At 34.5% G+C, this 19767-nt stretch overlaps 1 protein-coding gene across 1 annotated transcript in view; it reads left to right on the top strand.

The window, feature by feature from the left end:
- C2CD2 (C2 calcium dependent domain containing 2) overlaps positions 1-19767 on the top strand; it is a 145244-nt gene that overhangs the window by 83012 nt on the left and 42465 nt on the right. Inside the window, exons 8-12 of the mRNA XM_036744152.1 lie at positions 2507-2571; positions 3520-3647; positions 14551-14740; positions 15541-15639; positions 16280-16407. Coding sequence (XP_036600047.1) covers positions 2507-2571; positions 3520-3647; positions 14551-14740; positions 15541-15639; positions 16280-16407 — 610 coding nt within the window. The remainder of the gene's footprint in view (positions 1-2506; positions 2572-3519; positions 3648-14550; positions 14741-15540; positions 15640-16279; positions 16408-19767) is intronic.

Below are 19767 nucleotides of genomic sequence, written 5' to 3'. Positions count from 1 at the left end.
TATGAAGAGGCAGTTTTCCAATGATGAAATCAAAACAATTCAGGAAGTCATATAAAAATGCTCTAAATCATTATTGACTAGTGAAATGCAGATCAAAATTGCCTTGAGATATCATTTTACACCAACCAGATTGGCTAAAATGATAGAAGGGGAAAGTGATAAATGTTGGAGAGGATGTGGAAACATTCATTTTTGGTGGAATCGTGAAAAGATCTAACCATTTTGGAGAGCAATTTGGAATTATGCCCAAAGAGTTATTAAACTACCTATATCCTTTGACCCAGCAATACCACTACTTGGTCTATTTCCAAAGATAATTAGGGAAAAAGGAAAAGAACCTATATGTTCTAAAATGTTTATAGCAGCTCTCTTTGTGGTGGCAAAGAATTAGAAATTGCAGAGATGTCCATTAATTGGAGAATAGCTGAACCAGTTGTGGTATATGATTGTGTTGAATACTACTGTGCTATAAGAAATTATGAGCTGAATGATTTTAGAAAACCATAGAAAGACTTACGTGACATAATGAAGAGTGAAATGAGCAGAACCGAGAGAATGTTGTATAAAGTAACAGCAACTTTGTTGTAAGAACAACTTTGAGCGAATAAGTTCTTTTGTCTTTTATAAATACCCAAATTAACTTTAAAGGACATAATAAGAAAGATGCTATCTTCATCCAGAAAAGATCTGATAAATAGGAGTATGTATAGAATAATTTTAAATATACATACCTATTTGTGTCTAATGGTAGCCATTTCTAGGGCAGGAGAGGGGTAGGGAAGGGAAAAAAAGAAATTGACATGATAATTTTGTTGTATATCTGAAAGGAGAACAAAGTTGTGCACAGTAGGTTAGCAGTTTCATGTGCAATCATCTTTTCCATTGTACTATGTTATAGAAATGCTTGTTTTATTCCATATATTAAGAATAAAATAAATTTTTTAAAAATTAAATTTTTTTCCAAATTAGATAAATGAAAACAACACTACCTCATACTCACAGATTAGGAAATTTGACAAAAAAAAAAGCAACAAATGCTGGGGGGATTTCGGGAAAATAGGTATGCACTGTTGGCAGAGCTGTGAATCATTCTAGTCATTTAGAAAGCAATTTGGAACCATGTCTCCAAAGTTACTCAATTATGCATACCTTTTGATTCAAATATATCACACCTATATCTGTACCCCCAAAGAAATAAAAGAAAGAAAAACAGGGCAAATATATACAAAAATATATTTTGGTGCTATCAAAGAACTGGAAACCTAGAGGGCTACTGTCAATTAGGGAATGGCTGCATAAATTATGCATAAATAAATTACATGAATGTAATAGAATACTATCGTGGTATAACAAATGATGATAAGGACAGTTTCACTTAGATAAAATTATACGAAGTGATACAAATGAAGTGAGCAGAACTAGGAGAGCAATTTATATGATAACAACATTGTAAAAACAAAGAACTTTGAAAGCTTTAAGAACTATGATCAATACAATGAACTATCACAATTCTATGTGTTTGATCATGAAGTATGCTAACCAACCCCTGACACAGAGGTGATACGGATTAAGACATACACTTAGGACATGGCCAATGTGGAAATTGGTTTTATTGTAGTCAAAAGCAAACATTTTGTTTTTCTTTCTTTTTTAATTGATAGGGCTAATGGTAGGGGTGGAGGAAGAGAAGTGAGAAGGGGAGAGGTGTTTTGTTGTTGTTGTTAATTGAAAAAAGTTAGAAAGAAAAGAAAAAGTCCAATCCTCCACCATTGCAAAGAAGTGAAAACAGGTACATTCTCTTACTTCTTCTTTAGGCCAAACTTGATCATTATAATTGGAAATGTTTTATTTTGATTATTTTGTTGCACTAATTTTTTTACATTTGTGCTATTTGTACATATCATTTTCATGGCACTACTTCACTTTGAATCAGTATTCATCTAGTCTTCCTATGATTCTTTATATCAATCATATTTATATCTTACATTACAGTAATATTACATTCCCCCAATCAATGGCCATCCATTTTGTTTCCAGATCTTTGCTACAACAAAAGGTAGTACTATAAATATATTGGAATTTATGACTCCTTTCTTTTTGTCATATATACTCCTTGGAGTATATACCCAGTAATGGAATCTGTGGGTCAAAGGTTTTGGCTATTTCATTCACTTTCTTGACATAATTTCGAATTCTTTCCCAGAATTTTTGGACCAGTTGAAAGCTCCACCAAGAAGATTTTATTAGTTTGTCCATCTTTTTAGAATCCCTCCAACATCACCTATTCTATCTTTTTCAACCTTTGCCAATTTGCTAGGTGTGAGGTAAAACCTCAGAGGAAATGAATATTGTTAATGATGGAAGTATAAATATCAATTATTGAATTTGGTAATAGTTCTTCAATATTTATGGGTTGTACGAAACTCCTAATATGGGTACACCAAATAGATTGAGTTGCTTTAAAATATTTCATTGTGAAGACCTGATGGTTTTATTCTTTTCATAGTGAATTAAATGCCAAATCCAAAGAGTTACAAATGCATGTTTTAGAAGATGGGAAGTCCAAAGATAGTAAGTATTTTCAACTTACTTTGGTGGAATTATTTTCAACTAGCTTAATACCCAGGATCCTACCTACTTTTAGGAAACTGAGGTACAGAGTGAAGGTATAGAAGGGAGAAATAATTTAAACCCTTTTCTAAAGTCAAGGTCAAGAGGAGTATATGTGCTTAGTGTTCATAGTGCTTAGGTAATATTATTAAAATCTTAGCTTTCTGATGTGAGAAATTTTTATTTAAAAAATTAATCTTTGTTTTATTCATTGTAGCTGAAATTTTCACTGAAAGTAACACATGGAAGTGTTAATACTGTTTGTGAATATATTGAACTTGACTTTAGTTAGCTTAAAATTTTGAATGCAAGCTTTATACAGAGTACTGATTTAATATAATGTTTAGCTTTGCAGAAGACAGTCAACATTTTTTTTTAACTAATCTTAACACTTTTGGCAGCCTCTTTCACTGGTGCCACAGTGAAGCAATTGTCAACCATGAGTTTGTTTAGCTTAAAAGAGTGAGAATAGCTGATAGGGATTATATTTTTCCATTTTTATTCAGATTCTTTTTTTCTGAGCTTTATTCAGTAGACCTAAAATAATTTTTCTTGTACCCTCTACATAGGTTTATTTGCATCAAGTATTTTTCTTAGTTACTTTGATGCATGTTTTAATAGCAGCCTTCAAAATCCCTATAACTTGAATATGATATGAACTTTCTTTGTGCTTATTAATTTTCCACATATTTGGAGTTTGATGTCATTTGGTCCATACCTATGATTTCATTGGTATAGAAAATTCTTTCTATAAGTCAGCAATTGGTCCATAAGTTAAGAGTCTTGGATGGTTAACTGGGGCTGAGAGGCTGTGATTTGCCCTGTCACATAGATAGTATGCATGAGAGTCAGGGATTGAAGCCAGTTCTTTCTCTGTTTTGATACGCTACCTTTTCTATTTTATTTTAGGTCTATTTTTTGCTTTGGCAACTGTTCCTATAGATGTATTCAAGAAAAAGCCTTCTGGAAAACAATGCTTTGCTCTGAACAGTGGGTACAGCTGTGATCGCGTCGTGTTGGGCTCTATCACTGCAGAGGTTTGATATTCTTGTCTTTTTGATAGCTGGACCTGGATGTATCCTGTCTGTTTAGGATTGTGGGCTTGTCTTACCTTCCATTTATTAATATCAAATCTTCATTCTTATTATCTTAGAATAAGTTATATAAGAGTGTACATTTGGTTACTCAAAAACTGGTTTTTATCTAGCACTTTAAAATTTGGAAAGTGCTTGACGTATTTTCTTTTTTAAGCATTACAATAACGCTATGAGGTAGATCCAACTGGTAGTATTTTCTCCATTTTCTGATGAGGAAACAGGTTGAGAGACATTAATTTACTTTAACATTGTTATATAGCTTACTTAGGGTTTACTATAAACTTAGTGTTGCCCCAATCTATCTAGGTAACTCAGGGTCAGGAATGGAACAAAATTGGACACTCCCATCTAATGGTTAACAAGAGGTAATTTATTTAAGTATAGGATAAAAAAGATATTCAGCAAGGATACAGCATTAATTTTAATTCTGTACGGCATCCCTGCCTCTGCATTTGCCATGGTGCAGTGATGTCAAGAGAGAAGCTCCTCATTCCCAGTACACTGGCTTTTGTATTTAAGCCATTAGGAAGCTGTGTCAGTGGCTCAGGCCTTAGACCCTGGGCCAGTTAAGTCTTATATGTTTATATGCATCTGCATATGTATATATGTACATGTATGTATACACATGCATGTGTATACACATATGTACATACATATAAACATATTTATAGAAAATTTGTTTTCATCAATCAGGGTCCTCCTTCATACCCTCTCACTCTAACCCCACCCTCCATGATGAAAGTGCTAGAAAAACAAAATGCATTAGAAACATATACCATCAATCACAGCATATTTCCACATTGACTATGTCCCCTCCCCCCAAATTTGTCTCATTCTACATTCTTAGTACTTCACCTCTTTATCAAGAGATGGGTAGCATGTTTCATCATTAGTCTTCCAGAATCCTGATTAGTAATCATTATGCTGATAAGTGAAGCAAATAGTGTTCCATCATATTTATATACCACAACTTGTTTAGTCATTCCCCAATTTATGGGCACCTCCTCAGATTCCCATTCTTTGCCACCACAAAAAGAGCTACAAATATTTTTTAACATTCTTAGAGTTCGTTTAGTTAGGACTAATCCCTCCCTTAATCTACCCAAATCCTTCCCTCCTTTCACCCTTTCCCTCCTATTTTCTGTCAAGTGAATACATTTTTGTATGTGTGTGTGTGTGTTTGACCAGTTCAGAAGAGAGTAAGATTCAAATGTCATCCACTCCCTCTCATCCCCTCCTCCTTGTTTATATCTATTCCTATGTCCCAATTATGTGAGATAATTTTTCCTTAACCTTCCTTTCCCTTCCCTGTACCCCAAAAGTATTCCTCTTTTCTCTTTCCATTCTTTTCTTAAGATCATCAAAACATAACAGAACCCCTCCCAGGCCTTGTCTAATTGGACTCCATTTTTCAACCTTGATGATGATAGGGTTCAGAGAGAACACCTGTATCATTTCCCCATGTTTGAATGTTAGCAGTTTATTCTTGTTTAATCCTTGTTTAATCCATTGTTCACTCATATTTACCTTTTTAAAAAACTCTTCATTCCTGTATTTGATCTTCAAATACAACTCTAGTCTTTTCATCAGGAATGCTTGGGTGTCCTTTATTTCATTAAAAGTTCACTTTTCCCTGTGTCATTATGCTCATTTTTGCAGTATAAGTTATTCTTGATTGTAAGCATCTAACCTTTGCCTTCAGGAATACCATATTTTAAGTTCTCTTCCCTTTTACAGTGGTGGTTACTGCATCATGTGTGATTTTGATTGAGTCTTCTCAGTTCTTGAATTTTTTCTTTCTGACTGCTTGCAGTAATTTTTCTTTGGCCTAAAAGCTTTGAGTTTTGGCTATGATGGCTCTGGGAGTTTTTGTTTATGTTTGTTTTTCCAGTATGTAGCTGGTGGATTCTTTCGACTTTCATTTTACCCTCTAGATCTAAAAGGCTTGGGCAGTCTTCTTTTAAGATTTCTTGAAATATAATATCCAGAAGCTTTTTTTGGTCATGGTGTTCAGATAGTTCAATGATTCTTAGATTTTTTTTCTTCTTGATATGTTTTCCAGATCTGTTGATTTTGCTATGATATACTTTATATTATATTTTCTTCTGCTTTTTTAGCCTTTTGACCTTGTTTCAATATTTCTTATTGCCTTATGAAGTCATTAGCTTCCACTTGATTCATTCAGATGTTCAGGTTGTTTGTTGTTTGGGCAAGGTTTTGTACCACTTGTATCAAACTGTTAAATCCCTTTTCAATTCTTTCTTCCATATCCCTCATTTCTTTTCCACATTTTTTTCTTAAGCACACTTGTTTCATTTATTTAAAAAAAAGCATTTTAAATTTTAAAAAAATCTCTTAATTCATCTTCTCCAGGAATTCTGGTTGTTTGTGCTCAAGCTGAGTTTTTCTGTGAGACATTGCTTGCAAATGTTTTGGAAGCATTATCTTCATCTGTATATGTGTCTTCAACATCCCTGACACCAGAATCACTCATTATGTGGAGTGCTTATTTTGTTTGTTCATTCTTTCAGTCTAATTCTTGACTTGATATTAAAGCTCACTTCTGGAGGCATGGTATAGTGACCAATCATATTGCTGCTTTCTTGAGGTGTTGAGTGTTGTATTATTCTAGGATCTCAAGGACAGTCTGGGGACCTGCAAACTTTTAGTGCTTCCAAAGTAGTCTGATATAGAGCAAAGTCTGAGTGCTCTCCCACCCTGGGCTGAGTTCTGCCAGCTCCTGACCTAGGTTTGGGTCTGAACAGCAGTAGACTTCTGCTGTATTCCACTCTGGGTTTCCTGTCTTGGTTATGCCTTTGCAGGGTGGGCTAGATGCTGGAAGTAAGACCTTCCTCTGAACCTGGGGTCTGAGCTATACCACTGCTACTGTGGACTTCTAAACTTCTTCTTTTCTCTATACATAACCCAAGTCCCCACTCCACACCTCACCCCGCCCCCCCCACCTGGGGACACAGATGCCCATACAGGTCTCCTCGCTCAGCCCCAGATCTGTTACCATGTACTGAATAGTGAGTGACAAGGCTTCTAGTTTACACCTGTTCCCATCATAGTCCTGGTATAGGTGTGGGGGTATCCTGGTATGGGTCTAGGACCTCCTATAGCTCTGGTGCTCAGCCTCTCCTTGGGTGTTAGAGTATGCTCTCTTAATGACATGCTCCTGGTTCAATTCTTCTTCAGTATCAGAAGACCTAGGGCAATCTGGGCTGGACAAATGACTGAATTTTTCTGGATTTCCCCATTAGGACTGTATCTGGTGCATTTCTAGATCAGTTTGGAGAGTTTACCACCCTGCTTCTTACTACTCTGCCATCTTGACTCCTCACTATTTAAGTTTTGAAAAGAGTTTCAATACCTATTAAGGAAAAAAATTAGTTGTCTTGAATGGGGGCAGGGCCTTAGGAAAAAGTATATTTAGTAAGATAGTTTGGTCCTGCCACACATAGTAATATTTCAATTGTCTACTGAACAAAAATTTATTTTGTTATTCCATATCATTTGGCCATCTCTACTGTCTTATACATTTTTTCTTCCCTACACCAAGTTCAGTTTCCAGCCTTATAAATATATTAAACAATCAAGTTTAAACCAGGTGTCGCTTTATTCTCTACCTGTATTATATGTATATTATCTGTAAAAATTCAGTGAAAGGAGTAATTGATAGCATTTTAAATATACATATATAGTCACTAAATAATGAAATATATAAATTATATATATATATATATGTGTGTGTGTGTATAGTCATTTACATTCATTTTAAATAATCAGTGAAAACCACCTGAAACTAATTAAGATTTTATTTTTGCCATTGCCTGTTAAAGAAATTTAAATGGTTAGAAGAAGCAGTTCTATAGAGCTACCTCCTCAGAAGTTCCAGATAAAGGAATGAATATCTGTTAACATATTTTTATAATACAAATTTGTCACTGTTATGATAATTAGCTTGTTTTAAGCCCTCAGGTCCACATAGTTCCTGCCTCTGCTGACTGTAGGGAGTTTACTTTAGACCAATATAAATTTATAAATAAATTTATAATTTATAAATAAATATAATATATAAATACAAGTAAATATAATATGTCACATATTATTACGTAATATATAAATATAAATAAATATACCATATAAATATAAATAAATTATAAATTTACTTTAGACCAAAAGTTATAAATTCAATCACAATTGTTTTGAGCATCCAGTTAGAAAAAAAAATTACTAGCCTTTAGGCAGAAATTTGACTCTCTGCTTTAATTTACATTTATATTTTATCTCTAATTAACTCCTGGCCTCTTTGTGGTTGAAGCAAAATTTGAGTTTGAGGAACAAAGCAACAGATTATATTACATTATCTGGGATGGAGGAAAAAAGAAAATCTTTTTAAAGAACTTTCCACAGTACTTGAGTAAGTGAATAAAACCAGTGACATCATCTCAGTCGTCTGCTCTAAGATAACCTATAGGGTTGATGGTCCTCCATTGCCCCTTCTTCTGCCATAGCTCAGTCCTATCTTTTGCTGGTTGTCTCTGGGCAATGAGTTCTTTCCAGCTTAGCATTGGATGTCTTTACTCCTTCTTCTTCATAGCCAGAGCCTTAGAATCTCTGTTTCTTAGATACCCCTTCATCTTATAAAAGTTCCTGAAGGCATGAATGAGCCTTCACCCAGTGCCTTTAACTGAGGTTCACACCTAGTTTCCTGAGACTTATTGATTCAATCATGATGTCCTTTTGGGAGGAGCCAAGATGGCAGAGTAAAGGGAGCTTTTAGCTGAGCTTGCCCAACATTCCCCTATAAATAACTTTAAAATAACATGTTGAATCTAATTCTTAAGCTGCAAGGTGGGATATTTCTCCTTCCAGTACAACTTAGGTCAAAAGGAGAGGTTTCTGGCACTAGGGTAGGGGCTGACTTGGAGTACAGTATGGCAACAATACCAGCTGTGGGTCTTGGAGGTGGCAGAGGCAGCAGCAGCTGTACATCTGGTCTAGAAGAGATTACAGAAGACCTCTATGGTAGTACTGAGCACCATTTGGCAACTCCATTGCACATTATCCAGTTCTGGGTCACAGTTCCAGGATGGAGAGGAGGTGCAGTAACCAGAAAACAAGGGCTCTAACTGGGTAAGGACCAGAGTGCAGACCAGGAAAACAATGACCATACCTCTCCTCAGATCACACCACCTTGGAAGCACTGAAAACTTACAGACCCACAGAAATTGCTGTGAAAACAACAGGTCAAAAAAATCTGAAGTTTGGGACAGTCATCCCCCAACCCCACCCCCAGGAGACCAGAGCCCAGCTTTAACATAAAACCCAAAGTCAAGAAATAGGCCGGAAAAATGATCAAACAATAAAAAAAGGAACTGCCCATTAAAAATTTCTATGGTGACAGAGAAGCTTAAGAAAAAACTCAGAAGAAAAAAATGATATGCATACATCTCTAAGCAAAGGCTCAAAGAAAAATGCAGATTGGACACAAACCCAACCAGAATTTCTAGAAGAGTTAAAGAAAGAGTTTGTTTTAAAGTGCAAAAAAAATTATTTTAAAAATTAAATAAAAGCTGTAGAGGAAAAATTAGGAAAAGAAATGAAAGCAATGCAAGAAAATTATGAAATGAGAACTAACAGCTTGGTCAAAAAGGGAAAAAATTACTGAACCAAATAACTTCTTAAAAAACAGAATCATCCAACTAGTAAAAGAGGTACAAAACCTTACTGAAAAAAATGACTTCTTGAAAATTAGAATTGGTCAAATGGAAGCCAATTACTCCATGAGTAATCAAGAACAATAAAACAACGTCAAAAGAATGAAAAGAAGAAGAAGATGTGAAATAGTAGAACAGGCTTTTGAGGAGAGACAGGGTTAAAAAAAAAAGAGAGAGGAAAGGATAAGCAGAAAAGAATAGGATGCAGGCAAGTACACAGTTAGAAACCATAACTGTGAATTGGATGAACTCACCCGTAAAGTGGAAGCAGATAAAAGAATGGATTAGAAACAGAATCTAACAATATGTTATTTATAAGAAACACACTTGAAACAGAAAAACAAACAATTAAAATAATGTGCTGGAAAAGAATCTATTAATGCTTCAGCTGAAGTAAAAATGGCAGAAATAGCAATCATAGGCAATGAAATTATATCAGTACTAAACATATGCACCAAATGGTATAGCATCCAAATTCTTAAGGGAAAAGTTAAATGAATTACAGGAAGAATTAAATAGTAAAACTATACTAGAACCTCAATTTACCTCTCTTGGAACTAGATAACTCTAAACATGAAATAAATAAGAAATGGATTTTAGGAAAGTTAGATATGATAGAAAATTGGGGAAAAAATTAAATGGGAATAGAAAGAATATATCTTTTTCTCTGCTTTACTTGACACTTTCACAAAAATCGATCATGTATTAAGGAATCTTTACAAAAACTGATCATATATTAGAGCATAAAAACGTCAGAAACAAATGCAGAAATACTGAGTGTATCCTTTTCAGATCATAATGCAATAAAAATTATATTCAATAAAGGGCCATGGAAAAATATATTAAAAATTAATTGGAAACTAAATAATCTAATCCTAAAGAATGAGTCAGTCAAAAAACAAGTCATAGAAATAATCAATAATTTCATTAAAGAGAATGACAACAGAGAGACAACACACCAAAGCAGCCCAAGGAGGACATAGGGAAAATTTTATATCTCTAAACACTTACATCAATAAAAGAGAGAAAGAGTAAATCAATGTATTAGGCATGCAACTAAAAACCCTAGAAAAAGAACAATTAAAAATCCCCAATTTCAATTAACCCCAATTGCCCTGCCAAAAACAAAACAAAACAAAAATCCCCAATTAAATACCAAAATGGAAATCTGGAAAACCAAAGGAGAGATTAATAGAATTGAAAGAAAAAAAAAAACAAAAACAAAAACTATTGAACTAACAAGTAAAACTGGAAGCTGGTTTTATGAAAAAAAAACACAATACAATAGATCAGCCATTGATTAATTCAATTCAAAAAAAAGAAGAAAACTAAATTACCAGTATTGAAAATAAAACAGGTGAATGTCACCAATGAAGGTGAAATTAAAGCAATTATTAGGATTTATTTTACACAATGATATGCCAATAAAACTGACAATCTAAGTGAAATGAACAAATATTTACAAAAATATAAACCATCCAAATTAACAGGAGAGGAATTAAAATACCTAAATAACTCTATTTTAGGAAAAGAAATTGAACAAGCCATAAATGAGCTCCCTAAGGAAAAAAAACACCAGCACCAGTTGGATTTATGAGCAAATTGTGCCAAGCATTTAAAGAATAATGAATTCCAATACTATATAAATCATTTGAAAAAATAATGAAAGGAGTCCTACCAAATTCCTTCTGTGACATAAATATGGTTGTGATACCTAAATTAGGGAGAGCAAAAACAGAGAAAGAAAACTATAGACCAATTTCCCTAATGAATATTGATGCAAAAAATTTTAAATTAAATATCAGCAAGTAGGCTGCAGCAATGTGTCACAAAGATTATCCACTGTGACCAGAATTGCAGGACAGGTTCAATGTTAGGAAAACTATAAGCATAATTGACCATATCAATAATGAAAAAACCCAAAATCATATTATGTCAATAGTGAAGAAAAAGCTATTGACAAAATACCCATTGACAACACCCATCCCAACAAAAGAAAAAAAACACTAGAAAGCAAAGGAATAAGTGGAACTTTTCTTAAAATGATAAGAAGTATCTATAATCAAGAGCAAGAATTGCTGTGATGGGGACAAACTAGAAGTCTTTCCAGTGAGATCTAGCTGAAAACCAAGAGCAAGCATTATCTGTAATGGGAAAAAACTAGAAGTGTTTCCCATAAGATCAGAGGTAAAGCAAGGCTGTCCATTATCACCAGAGTTATTAATATTATATTAGAAATGCAAGCTCTAGAATTCAGGCAAGAAAAAGATATTGAAGGAATAAGAGTAGGCAATGAGGAAATAAAACTATACCTTTTTCTAGAAGATGTGATGTTATTCTTAGAGAATCTTAGAGAATCAACTAAAAAACTAGTGAAAACAATTAACTTTAGCAAAGTTGCAAGATATGAAATAAATCCACATAAATCATTAACATTTCTAAATATTACCAACAAAACCCAAAAGGAAGAGATAAAAACAGAAATTCCATTTAAAATAACTGTAGATAGTATAAAATATTTGGGAGTCCACCTGCCAAGATACACACTAGAACTTTATCAACACAATTACAAAACATTTTTCACACAAATAAAGACTGTTCTAAACAACTGTAGAAATATTAATTGCTCGTGGGTAGGATGAGCCAATATAATAAAATTGACATTACTACCTAAATTGATTTACTTATTCAGTGCTATACCAATCAAACTACCAAAGAGCTGTTTTATGAGAGCTAGGAAAAAAAATTTCATCTGGAAGAAAAAAAACTCAAGAATATTAACAGAATAAATTTTTTTTAAAGTGAAGGTGGCCTAGCAATACCAGGTTTCAATGTATGCTACAAAGCAGAAATCATCAAACAGTCTGGTACAAGATATAAAATAGAATGGTTGATTACTGGAAAAGATTAAGTACATAATATATATACATAAATGACCAAAGTTAACTAATATTGGATAAGCCCAAAGATCCAAGTTTTGGGGGCAAAAGTTTATTATTCAATAAACACTGCTGTGAAAACTGGAAAGCATCCTGACTGAAACTAAGTATAGACGAATATCTCATGCTATACATCAAGATAAAGTCAAAATGGATACGTGATTTAGATACAAAGGGTGATATAATAAGCAAATTAATTGAGCATGGGAAAAATTACCTGTCAGGTCTGAATAGGGGAAGAGTTCACGACCAAACAAGAGGATCACAGGAAGTAAAATGGATAATTTTGATTACATTACAAAGAAGTGTTTGTACTTAAGAAAGGTTTAGTCGAATCTTGTAAATATGAAGAATGTGACTCTGGAAGGGAAGTTTTGATAGGATTAAATGCATAATTTTTGGAGGAAGGAGAGAGTTACAAATTCTCTCCTACTCCCTCCAGCCCTTCACACACTTGTTGAAGAGGCAAGCAATATATTAATTAAACATGTGAGGTCATGCAAAACATTATTTCCAAATTATCCATGTTATTCTGTCCTCCCCTCTCCCCACTTCCCCAAAAAAAGAAAGAAAGAAAAATAAAGAATGTGAAAAAAGTATGCTTCAGTCCGCACTTGGAGTTAATCAGTTCTCTCTCTGGAGGTGGATAGCTTTTTTCATCGTGAGTCCTTTGAATTGTCTTATATCATTAACTCTTTCACAGTTGGTAATTGTTACAATATTATTGTTACTGTGTACAGTGTTCTCCTGGTTCTGCTCACTTCACTTTACATTAGTTCGGGAAAGCCTTCCCAGGTACTTCTGACACCATCTTGCTCATCATTTCTTATAGCACAATAGTATTTCATCACATTTATATACTACAACTTGTTCAGCCATTCCACAGTTGATGGGCATCCTGTAAGTTTCCAATTCTTTGCCACCACAAAAAGAGCTGCTATAAATATTTTTGTATATACAAGTCCTTTTCTTTTAACTTTGATCTCTTTGGGTACAGACTTAGTAGTGATATTGCTGAGTCAAAAGATATACACAATTTTATAGCCCTTTAGGCATAGCTCCAAATCATTCTCCATAATGGTTAGGCCCGTTCACAACTCTACCAATAGTGCATTAATGTACCTATTTTTTCACATCCTGCCCAGCATTTGTCATTTTCCTTTTCTATCATGTTAGCCAATCTGGTAGGTATGAGGTAGTACCTCAGAGTTCTTTTGATTAGCATTTCTCCAATCAATAGTGATGCATCTTTTTTTTTTTTAAAAAAAAGAAAAGAAACCCATTTTGATGGGAGTAGGGTGAGAATATCAATATGAATCACTGAAACCTTCAGGTGTATAAAATCTTTAACAGCTATAATGTTGATTCCAGCATTATTCTAGGGGTCCCTTGGGTAGATTTATCTTTGGTTGTGATTCATCCTGGAGCTATCCCAGGCATGGATGACTTTAGATATTTCAAGGAACTCTGGAAAGCAAAATATATATAGGATATAGGAATTGGACATTTTTGATTGTTTTTTTCAAAAATCTGAACTGACCTAGTGCCAAATAACATTACTGTATTTGGAATCAGGGAACTTGAATTTGTGACTCTCAAAATTGGAAGGATCCACAGAGGTCAAGAGAGCCCAATGCATGTGTGAGCATAAATCCACTTCTAAAACACTCATAACAATTCTTTATCTGGCTTCTGTTTGAAGTAATGGGGAACTTGTTGCCTCCCATTCCATTTTGGGGGCACTACAGATTACTAGAAATAAAAATTCTAGTCCAATAATAACTGTGTGACATATGGGCAAGTCATTTAATTTTTTTGTCTTCCTTTACCTCATTATTAAAATGTTGTTACTACCATCCTGAAAGCAGTGAACTAAATTGAACGACCTTTTCATGTACTTTTTAAAATTTAATTTTAGGTATTTTTCTTTCTTTCGGTTTTGCTGTATCCTCCAGGAGAGTGACCCTTTTCAGCTCAATGGTGTCCACTTACGCTGAGCTGAGCACCTTTTATTTCTTAGCTTCTCTATTTGAGTATTATCATCACAAAAAAAGCTTTCAACAGTTTGTTCTTAAATGGAAAAAAATTGTTAATTATTTCAGTGGTACTTAAACATTTTAATGTTCAATCATCACTAATTTTATTTGGAAGAGTGGGAAAACTTAAACATTTCTTTTCTAGTTTTTTTACATAGAACCAAATGAACCAAAATCATGGAAAATTCCTCCTCCTGTTCCTTCTGCAAAGATAGAAAAAGACCAAACTGTGATGCCCTGTGGGACTACTAGTGGTGCCCTGACAGTCACTTCTATAACTGCTATGAAAACAAATCCTGAACTGGATGTGGGTAGATTTCCTGCATTGAATTCTGGTGAGAAAAATGAAAATCTATGCCTCCTTTCTGAAGTTTTGAGGTTATTATTTCAATGTTTCTTCTAAGACCTAGGTTCTGATCCTGGCTCCTTCACTTATTCTTCAGCAAAGGAAATTTCTTTACCAGGGTTAGGGTTAGAAATCCTAAACCAATGAAACATAAGACTATTCCAATGCTGATCCATAGGCAAGGCATAGTGTGAGATGAGAGAGGGTATAAGGAGGTTTAAGAAAAATTTAACAAGTGAAACTAAATCCATTAAATTAATCTATTCAATCAATTTATTTCTTGTAAGGAAAACCTGTGCCAGTAGCATACATCGATACTTGGGCATGGCAGGTATTTCCAAATCCAACCCGCAATCCTTAAAACACAGCTATTCTTAATTTTATTGACTCTGATATTTCTTACTTGAATGTGTAGCAGAAATCTATATTATTCACATGTGGAAGAATGAAGTATGTCAGCAAGAACATGCTATATTGTATGAGAATCCTAAATATAAACACAGAAGGCTAGGTACAATTAAAATGCTTCAAACTATTGTTTACAGTTTTTTTTTTTTTACTATATGAAGTTTTTACCAACCACATTTTTTTTTACTGTAGTCAAATTAAGAGTAAACAAAAGTAATAATTTATAAAGAAATAACATTATAAACTTCTTAAGGTCAAACCTTTGCCTTTATCAGTTGTATAAATTTTTAATTGACATTAGCATATGACTTTAATTAAGTGTAACTGCTGATTGGAATAATCATTTGGTTGTCATTTATAATGTAGATATTTTCTTAGCAGATTTTTCTATGAAAACTCCTATTAAAGTCAAAGTCATTGAAAAGGATATCTTGGTCCAAGCAATTTCTTGCCACAGTACTTTCTCCTCTTCAGATACAGGTTATGTCTCCAAGATTCTTTTTTTCTCATGTCTTGATTTGATTTGTTCCTTTTCTTCCCTACTAAGTAATAACACATTGGGGGTAGGGGTGCATGATACAGAATGATTGAATTAGTTTAGTTGGATGAAAAACATAGGCTTGGTAGTATGGCTTGTAGTTGGCTCAGATGTGGAAAGCTCTCACTGAAGTTGGAAACATGAACAAAATGTCATTAGTACCTTTTTTTGTTCCCAAATACCATACAGCTTTTTAAAGTACTGCAAAAGATGGGGGTAAAGTGGATAGATTGCAGTCTCTTACAGTATCTGCTATCCCCATGTATTTTCTATTATGGATTTATTATTCATTAAAGTATTATTAAAGAACCATGTTAATGACTAGTTTTTGATGTTGCTAAGAAGTTTTAAAAAGTATTAATACATATTTTTTCATTTTATGATATCAGTGATTTTAACTGTCATAAATTTTATTTATGACAATTCTGTATCTTACCACGGAAGTGTTTTAATATCTCTTATAAGGGGAAATAAGTGCTTTCACTTTAACATTATAATGAGAACTTTCCTTATGCTTTCAAATGAACAAAATTTCAAAAGATCCAAGATCCTGATGAAATTAACATTCTCTTCCCCCTATAGAATTGTTGGGGTCGAATGATTCTGATCCAGTTGCAGAAGCTGCCATTCAACAACTAAGTCATTCTTCAAAGTTGAAATTCAAGTCACCAAAGAAGAAGAGTACTATTATCATAGAAGGGCAGTCCAAGGTAAAATTATAAAGACCATCTATATTTACTGGTATGTGGGTTATATTTGTCCTTTTGCCATACATATACATATATATGCATATATATAACATATATATGCTTTGCATTCTTTTAACATCTCCATGATTATTATTCCCTTTTTATACATTATACTAAATTATAATGACAACTATATTGACTTAGCTTTTGTGATAGAATTCATTTCAATTCATTTCAATTCACCAAACATTTGTTAAGTCCCTACTATGTTTGAGACACTAGTCTAAGATAAAAATTCTCTAGTCTCTGCCCTCAAGATGTTTAGATTCAACTGGGACAGCGGGTAGATAGAACATTCCACAGAATAAATAGAATATAAGGTAGGGAGTGAAAGAGACAAGACTTGATTAGACAATTTGCTCTTGCAATATTAGGGGAGCCTTGAAAGAAGATGAAGAGTTTGAAAGACAGAAGATGGAAAAGGTCATTCCTGGTATGGAGATGAATGACTTGTGCTAGATAAACGTAGGCAGGAGATTACATATCAAACACAGGTAGGGCTAGCAGTCCACTTTGGCTAAAACACAGAGTCCATGAAGGAAGTGTAAAGTAAAGAAAGGTAGATTATAGCTAGATTGTGATGGTTCTCAAATGCCAGGTTGAAAAGTTTTTTTTTTTTTCCCTAGAAGCAATAGAGAACCACTGATAGCTTTTGAACATGAAGATGACATGATCAGATCTGTTCGATGAGAAAAGCATTTGGCAATTGTGTGAAGTATGGATTAAGGAAGGGTGAGTCAATAGTCCAGTTGATGAGGAAGTGAACTAGGTTAGTGACAGTGTGGGTGAAACAACACAGTGACCACGTCAAGACCTAGAATGTTCTCCTTACCTTCTACTTACCTATGTTCTACATACCTTTGATAGCTGCTCCAGTCTAATGATACTAGGTCTGGATATATTCAGTGTTTAGCAGATTCCCATCCTCTCTTCCTCTCCCAATCAAAGTGATATTAAATCTCCAATTGCTTAAAACATTCCCAACTGAAATTCCTGTTGCATGTTCTTTCATTCAGCTCTACTGAAACCCCGCCCCTCTCAGTCCAGATCTGCCTACCCCTTCTGCTGTGCCCTCTAGAACTCCTATACCATAAATGACAAACTTCCTTTTATGTTAGATCTCTAACTGTCATGGACCTTTCCATCTTATGGAACTCACAGAGAACTGGCTTCTCTTCAGATGCCACTTCATCTCTGGCCATTCTTCCATCCTTTCTAATACTGGTTGTACCTTCTGTCACACCACTTGATTCACTGATCCCAGTACAGGGGTAAGGAGGGGCAGGATATTAGAATACTCTATATTCCTTATACAGCAACATAGAATCTATCCCAGCATTCATGAGTTCTGATTGTTCTGAATAGCCTCAATCCCATAGTTGTGACTCCCTTCTTTGTGGCAGTTCCTTCTTTCCATGCTTACATTCTCCCATTTCCATGCCACATTTCATGCTCTCCCCTTCTTTATTTCTGGATTTTCTACACATTATCATCAGTAGCTGTATTCCTTTTCTACTCCTACTTCTATCTAGACTGACTTTTTTTTTAGCTGTATTACTGTTGATTTTAATTGTAAGGATTTCTAGATCACAATTGTTCTGAGTCCACTACAAAATTATGCTGTACAACTTTAACTGGGCCCTTACTGCTGCTAGGCAATCCCATACCTCCCTTATCAACTCACTATCCCACTCTTTACAGTAACTTTTCCAAATCATTTTTTCCTTCTCAAAAAGTCCCATGGCTCCCTTTCCCCCACACTCTCAGCTAAGAACCTCGCTTCATATTTTGCAGAAAAAATTGACATGATTCACTCTGAGTTCCCTCTTTTCCCATCTTCCTCATCTATATCACTCAGCTTCCACCACTGACTCCTTCTTCACTCCATCTCACATGAAGAGGTTGTCTCATTCCTTACCAAGCCCCATCCCTTCACCTGTGCTGCCGATTGCCTTTCATCTCATGTCCTCCAACGGATTGCCCTCTCCGTTATCCCCACATTATCACTTATAATCTTCAGTATCTCCCTGCTAGACTGGCTTTTAAAGGTCCCCTTGGGATCCAGATCTCTCTTCATCCTTTTGAGTGACTCCCTTTCTAATTCACTGAAAGAACTCTTTTGAATTTCACAAAGATATCAAATAAGTGGCCAAAACTTTAACATTTTACCTTCCTATTGCTCCCTTTTCTGTGATTTCAAAGACTGACTCCTTTATGGTAGTTAGTTGGTGCAGTGGATAGAGTTCTTGACCTGGAGTCAGGCAGATTTGAGTTCAAATCCAGCCTTAGATACTTACTAGCTGTGTGACCCTGGACAAGTCACTTAACCTCTTTCTGCCCCATTTTTCTCATTTAAAAAATATAATAATAATAGTACCCACTTCCCAGGTTTTTTTAGGATCAAATGAGATATTATTTGTAAAGTACGTAGCACAAAGCCTACCACAAATTAATAAATTTATGTTCTCTTCCTTTCCCCCACACCCTTACATTCATCCCTTAATTAATATGCATTTGGGCATATACGTTCATAGTTCCAAATTGTGGGTATCTTTTTAGTGACTTACAAGTGTAAATTATATGCACATCCTATTATATGCATGTCCCAACAGTACACAATTATAATTGGATCAGCATAATTATATATAATCATCAAAACAGTGCATTGTAATATCAGTAATTCTATATAACAACACAACATACATAGACAGCATAGTACATGCAAATTGATAAACAGCAAAATTACATGTAACTGGCAAACATGTTTATGGTACACTGATAAGCTGTAATTACTATACGTATCACTGAAAAATGCGGTTGTATGTAAGGCACACCTTACATTAGTGTTGTTATCTGACTATGTGCATAACCACTTTTCCAGTTTCCTTTATAACATCCATTATGGGTTATTTTGGTCACAGGTTGAAATAGATCTCAGTCCCCTGTGACTCTGTGCTTATGCTTGAATTAGTTCATCAGAAATATAGTCTTAAATCTCTACACCTGAACTCATGGAGGATTCAGGCTGAGCTGTCAGCTCACTCTGTGGGGGGTTTTCTGTACCCTAGGAATGTCTATAGCTCAGATTTTAGACAGAAAAGGTACTGACTCTGCATCTAGTCCTCTTCACCTATTTGGACAGATTGCGGGATCATGGTATACTGAGTTTTCTTTCTCAAGGTGTTTGTTCCTGAGCCATTGTCTGGTTTAAACAAGCATTGAGTAACTGGTAGGTTGTCTCTTTTTCTTAGAATCCTCTGAGGTAAATACTTACCAATCATTTCTTGCTCCTCAGAGAGTCCAACTAAATTCTCTTGTGGA

The sequence above is a fragment of the Trichosurus vulpecula genome, chromosome 2 (assembly GCF_011100635.1).
Source record: "Trichosurus vulpecula isolate mTriVul1 chromosome 2, mTriVul1.pri, whole genome shotgun sequence".
Classification (NCBI taxonomy): domain Eukaryota; kingdom Metazoa; phylum Chordata; class Mammalia; order Diprotodontia; family Phalangeridae; genus Trichosurus; species Trichosurus vulpecula.
Note: the sequence above shows the minus strand (reverse complement) of the source record. Positions and strands in the feature narration are given on the sequence as shown.